Source organism: Amblyomma americanum, chromosome 10 (genome assembly GCF_052857255.1).
Source record: "Amblyomma americanum isolate KBUSLIRL-KWMA chromosome 10, ASM5285725v1, whole genome shotgun sequence".
Classification (NCBI taxonomy): domain Eukaryota; kingdom Metazoa; phylum Arthropoda; class Arachnida; order Ixodida; family Ixodidae; genus Amblyomma; species Amblyomma americanum.
The window spans coordinates 78381684-78390723 of NC_135506.1; the positions used below are offsets into that span (position 1 = coordinate 78381684).

Here is a 9040-nt window from a genome sequence, read left to right on the forward strand (position 1 = left end):
ACAGTGAAAGGATAAGGGTTTGACGAGGGTGGGGGAATGCGTTAGGAACGGGTGGTTACCATTAAAACTTCCTTGGGGGAGGTCACAACGGAAGGAGGAAGGTATAGCGAAAGCGGAGGAATGCGTAACCAGAGGATAATTAATTGCCACCGTCGATGGCGCCAGGTGTGGCGTGAGCGAGGGGTGCGCAACTGCAGGACGGCTGCAACGGGAACCATCCGGAGTGTGGGTGACCTTTAAGAAGGAGGGAGAGGTGACTGGCGGTTAACAAAAGCGCCGCTCGGGTACAGACTCCGCTGTGGACTAAACGGCAGATTGGAAAGGAGTGCTAGTCGAGGGACGTGCATGTGAGGAACCGATACACGTGTGCATGTCGCACTCGAATTCTTTACCTCAGTACATAGTGTAATGAAAATGCCTGGACAGCTTTCGCTGAATCCCGCGTTGTCAGTGGTAGTGCTAATTTTATTAAACTGCAATACTGACTCCTATACAGAAGACTAAATATTATAAATGTCATCCTTGTCCTACGTTGACGGTATGCATACAAAAAACTGACTCACTATCAATGCAATTCATGCGGCAAAGGTGCCGCCGTGGTGGCTGAGTGCTTAAAATATGCTCTCGTGCTGACCCAAAAGAGGCATATTCGATCCCGGTCTCGGCGGTCGCATTTCGATCGAGGCGAAATACTAGAGGTCCGTCTACTATGCGATGTCAGTGCACCTTAAAAAGCCACGGGTGGTCGAAATTATCCACAGGCCTTCAGTACTGCGTTTCTCATAGCCTGAGCCACTTTGGGACCATAAACTCGTTAAAATATTATGCGGCAGAGTGTGTTAGCGTGCGTGTTGTCCTCGAACTGAGCAGCCGCTGCTTTCTGGTGGCTTCAGACACTGCCAGTAAGTGGCGTGATCCAATCCATCCATGATCATATGATCTACTAGACCCCCTCTCTACTCTCTCCTCACCTCTCCATTCTGATTCCTATTCTTACTTTTCCCTCTCTATCTGCTCCCCCGAGCCCTCACAAGCCAGCGACAATCCCAACGCCAGACACTTTGCGGCAATGAGTATTCTAACGCCGACGCATTAAACAACTTCAAAATTTGCAATATTTCTTTATATATATGGTACCGACGCGCAAATGTAGAACAACGGACGGCTAACTAGGACTCAACTTTTGAGCCAACTTTAGAGGTCGCTAACTGGGATCCGCAAAGTTATAGTGGCCTTATTCTGAACTTGATAATTTTGCACAAGTGTATTAGCGAGTGGATAGACATTTTCAAAAATCAATCGAAGTGAGCAGCAATATTCGAAACTGGGCTGTGCTTGTCGAAGTGAGCAGCAATATTCGAAACTGGGCTGTGCTTGTAGGACAGTAATGTGTTGGCGATTCTTCTACGCTTTCCTCAGTAAAAAGATATACTATTATTCAGAGAGCCATAAAATGGTCAATATCAGAATGAGAGACGTAATATGTCGTTTGCCAGAAAAAAAAGCTATAGAAAGCGATGTTTCGTTTCGGTGCGGTAATATGACAGGGCTTAGTATGAAATATTGTGCCTCTTGTTTATTTTATATGTTACTGTTTTACTTACCGTGTATGAATATCACTAATTTCTTTTCTTCGCTTCCTTCTAGCCGCTATTAGCCATCTGAACACCTTTTCTGGACACATACCTTTCTGGCAAGACCTGGGCCGACCCAGACAAACGTGTTGCGCTTATCGTTTGAAATTACGTATTTTTTTCTACCTTGATTACGGCTGAAGTACATTATTCTTCACTCCGATTACTCTCTTTAATAAAATTGTGATCTAATCCGTGCTGCTCCTGGTTTACTCCATTGCAGAAATGCGCGAGTGCTGGCCCGTGCTCTGCTGCCAAGCATATACAACTGCATGCACCCGATTGATCGCTGTCCTCCTTCCTGATGGATACCAGATGAACTGCGGGAAACAATTTAGGGTAGCGACAGGAGGCTAGGATAGAGTATGTGCAACAGAACCTAGCCAACAAAGAAAACATTACGTACACGGATGCGGCTACATACGGAAGGACAAGACAACACAACAGAAATAGAGCGGTTGCAACGGCAATTAATCATGAGCTCAAAGAAATGGCCAGCGCAACTATGAGGGATGGCATTATTGAGGAGGCCGTAGAGGCTGCCATAGCCCTAGCGGCGGCAGAGGGCTACCGTGCTCAAAGGTCCCTAATAATTCTAACAGACTCGCAAACAGCATGCAGAAACCACAAGAGTGCCAAAATAGGGGGAACAGCGCTCCGCATCCTAAAGACAGTACAGACAGTCAAATTACCGCCGAAGGAAAAACAATTGCAACACATAATAATGTGGGTAACGGGACACACAGGCGTCGCGGGGAATGCCGAGGCGGATAGGAGAGCTCGAGAGCTTACAATCCGAGCCTCCAACCAAACCAGCCTCGAGCAATGGTAATGGTATGTATGCTGATAGATTGGAAGACACAAGGACAGGGGTCCTGTTAACTAGGAGATCGAAGACGGGACAATGACTTAATGTGCATAATTTTATACAATGCCTGTAATGTTTCAATGTCGTACTGACTGAGAGCGGGAAAACGAAATTAGAATGGGAGTCGCCGCGTATCTTGAAGGAAATTTCGCACAGCAGAGCGCACACTCCTGTCGCTTCGTCCAAGCAAAGAAGGGCCAATGGAAAGAACAACCGCGGAGGACACAGGAAAACCCAGTTGATGTAAAGGGATTTGCAAAAGACGCTTCCTCAAATGAGAGAAGCGGTGGCAAAACAGCAAGAAGTGATCTATTGTCTCAGGTTCGGCACAAAATTGCGCAATGGGGAAGCCGCCAGGCCAGATCTGTGAAGGTAGAAATTTAGAAGGGGAACCCGGCAACGCAAACACGTGAAAGAGACTTCGTCTGCGCGAGCGCCAGTCTTTGCGACTCCAAGGATGCAGAAGATCTGGGTATGTGCCATCAGTTTAGAGGCAACAACAACTTCGTTGCTGATTCTTTGCTGGTTGACGGTTCGAAAGCGCCCCCCTTCCCCCATCGCTATCGCCATCGTCTGACCGGCGAGCACGGTCGCTGTGCGCGCCGGGCACGAGAAGAGAAGAAGACTGAATGCCCCTCGGTAGCCGTTGCGCCGCGTTGCTCTTCTTCGAAAACGCCGTAACAACCAGTCAGTGAGCTGGAATGCGGCCTGACAAGCCGGGAAGTCGCAATGAAGCTCGGAGGCCTGGATCCTCCTCAGCAGAGCGCCGCCGCTAAAGACGCGTTCCAGGCGGTCGAGACCAAGGCGGCACCCGTTTGCCGGACATCCCTGGAAGCCCCTCGCGGAGCTCTGCGGGCAGCGACAGTGCACCCAGGCGCATACAACCAGCATTCCATCAAAGACGTATGCACGGTAGGCCGTTCCAGCTGTGAGATGACTCCATTCGGTGCCATTTTCGTTCTGCTTCAGATTCAGAATAAATTTTAATGTTTGAACCGGACCCCTACCTACCCTCTCCGGCACGGCACGCAGGCCTCCGGGAGAGGAGTAGGGCGTTTATTCACTACAAGACTAACTCTTAAGTTTAAGTGATGCTGCAGCTGTCACTTGGGTCAGTTCCATTTGCTCCCTAGAGTCTGGTTTTCTACATCTTTTATTCTCGCTGTGATTTGCGTCATGAATTTCTCAAAGTACCTACTTTACTGAGCTTTTAGCGACATGTGGATGTGGTTGTGCCTTTTTTAAGGGACATACCTTGGAGATGCTGATGTGTCATGGCCAAGCATGCAGCAGTACTTTTGAGCTGACAACCCCCGCCGCCCACCCCGTATAACCAGACCTCCACAACCGCCGTGTCACTTATCGGCAGGTGTCAAAGGCCACCGCCTCCGACCAGCTGGCAAGGCGGACCCTGCTGGAGGTACCTGTCCAGAGAGTGTCGGTCCAGCCAGTCCCTCAGATGCGGCGTTGCCGGTAGGACGTGGCCACGGTGTGGCCGGGGGGACCTCCGTTGACACTGCTGGCGTCGGCTCCTGCCTGTCATCGCCAGCATCGCCAGTGTCCGACGGTGTTCACTCGGGAGCGCTCAGCATTGATTCGCCGCTGTACAGCAGCCCGGGGAATCCCGAACTGCCGCCCCTCGGGCAGCCGCCCGGCTTCCGCGGCAATCCGCACCCTGGCCAAGATAGCACGAAATCGCCTCCGGTACGTGCCATTGGAACCTGGCACACGTGCCTAGCGTAACAGACAAGTTGCAGTTTTTGGCTGCATGCTCAGAAGAAAGCTTACGCGTATAGGTCGATGACGTTGAAGGAACGAAGTCAGGCATCCTGAGAGGGGGAACTAGCACTGTAGAGTGTTCTTAAGGCCGCATGTATTGGCTCTTGAGCTAGTAGTTGGCTCATTATTTCCAGGTAAGAACAGCATGGGCTAAAAGAAATCGACGGTTAATAATAGAGCTAGGCTTATGAAATAGTAAAAAGTGAGGGTCATTACTGCTTTCAGCGCCTGTCTGTGTCATAACTCATTTTTTCCAGTGGCTTTGTCTCGTTTAGCTCTTCTGCTTTTGTGAGTTCAGAATTAGTCACTGTATAGTAACACCAAAAAGTAACTGCCATCAGCCGAAAGGACAGGATGCTGCTGTATCAGCAAACATTGTTTTGATTTAGAAAATTCTTTTCGAGCAGTGATCAGGCCCTGATGGTGGCAGTGCTGTGGCAAATGGAAACGCAACATCTGTTATAATTATGTAATTGGTTTTGGGGGAAAGGAAATGGCGCAGTATCTCTCTCATATATCGTTGGACACCTGAACGGCGCCGTAAGGGAAGGGATAAGGAAGGGAGTGAAAGAAGAAAGGAAGAAGGAGGTGCCGTAGTGGAGGGCTCGGGAATAATTTCGACCACCTGGGGATCTTTAACGTGCACTTACACGCACAGGACACGGGTGCCTTAGCGTTTTTCCTCCATAAAAACGCAGCCGCCGCGGTCGACGAGCTTTTCTAGTCATGGGTCGTCCTTTTTAATATCCTAGCACACGCTACAAGATTTTGATTGGTTTAGACCCAGCTTAGCACTGGGCGAGAGAAAAACACATGGTCTACTGCCGAGGCCAACATGAGGAAGAAAGTAACGCATCGACTATTTCTTCACAATTACCAAGAATGCGAAGGTAAAAGTCGTCGTAGCCAAGCTCAGGAAGAGCCTCAAACTGCAGGCAACATAGAAGGCTAACTGTCAAAATTTAATCCTGATTATAAAAAAAGTGCCTTTGTTGCTTCTTTCGCGTGGTTTCCTTGGTGCTTGCAAATCCGCCGTGGCACGCAATTCATATGTTACCTGAATTCTGTGCGGCGAAAAAGCAATTCGCTTTTGTTCCGACAGGAGCTTCCGTCTAGTGATTAGGCAGTTATAATTTTGATTCGTCAGTAGTTCGATTCGTGTCGTGCGAAGAAACTAAAAATAACGTCACTCGTTTAGGTTCTATGACGTGTTCTAAAAAGCAGCGTGTACGAACACTGCAAGAGGTGAATTAATGTCCTAGTATCGATATCTCTAGTAGACGCATACAAAACGCTTCATTCGGCACACAATTAAGACAGTTTGTAGTTCTGTTCATCTCAGAGCGTTAGGCTACGGTGGATTTGTGAAGGACCAATTACGGTCATGAAATGCTTCGGTTTCAAATTCCTAAACCTTCTTAATTCCTACAGCGAGTCCTCTCCATTTTCTTAATAAAGGTTTGCTGTCTATCTTAAAACCTGGCATCGAACTTGATTATTTCAGCACCTCCTTAGATCTGTTGCATGTTTCGGGCATCAGAATGTATGCTTATGTTGTCGTGTTTTGTTATCGTTCTTGTCATTTCAATGCTCGTGATTTTGTTCTTCAAAGCAAATTCTTCGCTCAGATTTGTATAAGTAAGCTTGATCCCTTTTTGTTGTTGTTATATGTACCCTGTAGTTGCCGCTGGTTCTAGGAAGAAGATGCGCTGCTTTGTCAAGCCAATCTAAGGCTTTTTGGGTGCACCTCCTAATACTACATGATGCTGAAATAAAAGCATTTTGTATTTTTGTGGTTTCGGGGGGGGGGGGATTAACGTCCCAAAGCGACTCGGGCTATTTGAGACGTCGTAGTGGCAGGCTCCGGAAATATCGACCACCTGGGGTTTCTTAACGTGCACTGAGATCGCACAGTACACGGGCCTCCAGAATTTCGTCATCGAAATTCGCCTCCATCGAAATTCAACCGCTGCGGCCGAGATCGAACCCGCGTCTTTCGGGTCAGCAGCCGAGATTTTGTATTTTTGTACTAGTACAGCAGCGGCTATGATAGGAGCTGTGGGAAAGAAGGCGCCTGGCCTTGCGCACAAAGACACCCCAAAAATGCACACTTTGTCAGTATCCATGATTCATCACTAGAAAAGCGGTTATTTTGGGGGTTTATAGAGGTCGTAGGTAAGACCAACTGATTGTGCACATCGTTTTTCTTACGGCAATAATGTTACTTTCCAGGACCCCCAGCAGCTGAAATCGCGGCTCGGGCTTACTCTGCACGTGCTTGGAGTCACTGTATTGGTGACGCTTGTGGCCTTGGCGATCGCCTCACTTGTATGGCGCTCTCCAGCGCACTGGGGGAACACCTGCAAGACGCATGCCTGCCTCGCCTACTCGACCGGGCTCCTCGCCTCGATCAACGAATCGGTGGACCCGTGCCAGAGCTTCACGCACTTCGTCTGCGACGGCTGGCGCCACAAGAACCGACATACCGTTTGGAACGACCAGTTCATTTCTCTGTTGGACAAGGTGACCGCGTCGCTGAAGAGTGTAGAGGTGCCTGCATCGGGGCAAGACATGGAGCAGCGGGACGCCATCATGTACACGAGCTGCGTCGATGTGCTCGAAGGGGAGAGAGACGAGCTGCCAGCCGTCAAGAACGCGCTGGTTGAGGCAGGCATCGTGTGGCCGAAGCCTTCCAAGGGCGCAGACGTTCTGTACACGGTCCTCTGCAGCTCTTTGAAGCTGGGTTGGGACGTTCTCCTGGACTTCGACGTCGCGCCCGATGGCGGCGGGATCAACCTAGTTTCTGGCAAGTTCCTTTACTTCGTGGTCAAGAGGTATAGGGACATCGCGACCGGCACGGATGAGGCGTACTTTGGGTTCCTGAAGGAACGCTTTCACGCCGAAGGCGAGGATACGGTGACGTACCAGGACATTTACGCGTCGGTCGAAACAGCCCTGAGCTACCTCTCTAAAGCTCGTTACGAAGCAGCTGACGAGAATAACGCTGACGTTCTTCTAAACTTGACTCAGCTTGGCCTCACGGAAGTTAACTGGACAGCGACGCTTTTAAAACTTGACATCAGGATGAACAGTAGTCTCACGCTGACGACCACATCGCCCCGTTATCTAGAGCGAGTGTTGTATCTCTGGTGGCGGTACGGCACGGACTCATTCCATACATTGATCTCTTGGTGCACCGTTCAATTGGCGGCCCTTTTCGCGAATGAAGACTTAATTTTCAACTATTACAACCGTGACTACCAAACGACGCAGGCCCATTACAGAATTTTCTGCGTGACGAGAGCAATGTTAATCTCCGGGCACACGCTGTTCGACAAACACTATGCTGAAGCCCTTCAAGGCGAAGCACTTAATCTCGCAAAAAGTGTGGCTCAGTCCGTGCGAACCGCTTTTTTCCGGCGTCTTTCCAACTGGACGTACTTTGACGAAGGCATCAACGTGGTCAGCAACTGGAGCTCTTCGGAAATCGTCTTCCGTAACATCGAGCACACCGGAGAAGAAATCCTGGCTGCAGACCATGCGCCTGACTTGAATAATTCTTTCGTGCGGAACCGGCAACAGTCGGTGCACGTCAGAAAGGATGCAGAATTCGGACATATGTTAGATCTTATGCAAGATTTGGAAGTGTCCATCGTGTCCTACGACAAGCGAGACTTCGAGCTGATGCCTTACGCTCTATCCTTCTATCTATTTGATCCGCAGCTTCATTCGTCTTTAAACTACGGCGGCTTAGGAGCTCAGATCGCCTTTTCACTGGCGACCTTGTTCCTTTCCGCGTACTACGCAACCAATGCTTTGTTTGTTGAGCCCCTGATGGACTGCTTGAAAGCAGGCACGTCCGGCAGCGCCGGTGAACTAGGGTATTACGCCAAAGAAGTAATTGGCTATGGCGCTCTTGTGGATGCCTACAATGCCCAAGAGAGAGCTTTGGACAGCAGCAGCCTATTCGGTTTGGAGAAGTACAGCGGACTGCAGCTGTTTTTCATCGCGCTGTGTTACGTCAATTGCTATGGCGGCTCTGAAAATACAAACCACGAGTCGATCTGTACTCCCGCGCTGCAGCACATGCCACAGTTCGCCAAGGCTTTTAACTGCACTCCCGGGGACCCGATGAATCCTTCTAAGCAGTGCAGACTGTTTTGAGATTTGTGTTCGTGATTCGAGTTTTCTGTTTGTGTGCGCGTGACTTCTCCGTTACCACGTTTTGTTCATTGATGATGTGGCTATAAATGCCCTTCACTGAGCCTGTTTTTATAGAACTATAGAAATCTAGATCGTAGAAGGTGTCGTTGTCTTCGCGTATACGTCGGGAGCCATTAGCTTGCGCGCACTGGTATAAAATTTTGAGTAAGAGCACTAATGTGTGTTAGTTTGTCCCGATAGCCTTTAAATGGCATTTTGACCTTGCGAGGATCTAAAAATAGAAATTTTGTCGGGTGTTGTGTTCCGCTTTTTCCGCGAACGAATAAATTGTATGGCGGTTTATGAGCCAGTCGCGCTCGACTTGTGCGTACTTGTCGCTGAATCTGATTCCGAAATATCGTTTTGTGTGGGAATTGTAGGAGCTAACTATGAAAGAGCTTAAGGAAACAGAGCAGGAGCCTATCGGCAGAATCAGCAGTGCAACAAGAATGCAATTGAAAGAGCTAATGACATTCGTCGTTGCGGAACGAAGCAGAGTTGAATAACTCAACATTAAAACTGCACTCTTCCGTGCTACTAAGATGACGCAAGAAAA

At 49.1% G+C, this 9040-nt stretch overlaps 1 protein-coding gene across 1 annotated transcript; it reads left to right on the forward strand.

The window, feature by feature from the left end:
- Positions 1-3231: 3231 nt before the first annotated feature.
- Positions 3232-8445, forward strand: LOC144108435 (endothelin-converting enzyme 2-like). Its single transcript, XM_077641674.1, has 3 exons — positions 3232-3430; positions 3872-4206; positions 6514-8445. The coding sequence occupies exons 1-3, from the start codon at positions 3232-3234 to the stop codon at positions 8443-8445; spliced, it is 2466 nt and encodes an 821-aa protein (XP_077497800.1).
- Positions 8446-9040: the final 595 nt, after the last annotated feature.

Bases quoted from the DNA above. Each gene is read 5' to 3' on its own strand.
- LOC144108435 (XM_077641674.1), top strand. From the start codon at position 3,232: ATGAAGCTCGGAGGCCTGGATCCTCCTCAGCAGAGCGCCGCCGCTAAA. The intron at 3,431-3,871 runs GTGAGATGACTC...ACTTATCGGCAG, and splicing joins CACGGTAGGCCGTTCCAGCT to GTGTCAAAGGCCACCGCCTC. The intron at 4,207-6,513 runs GTACGTGCCATT...GTTACTTTCCAG, and splicing joins ATAGCACGAAATCGCCTCCG to GACCCCCAGCAGCTGAAATC.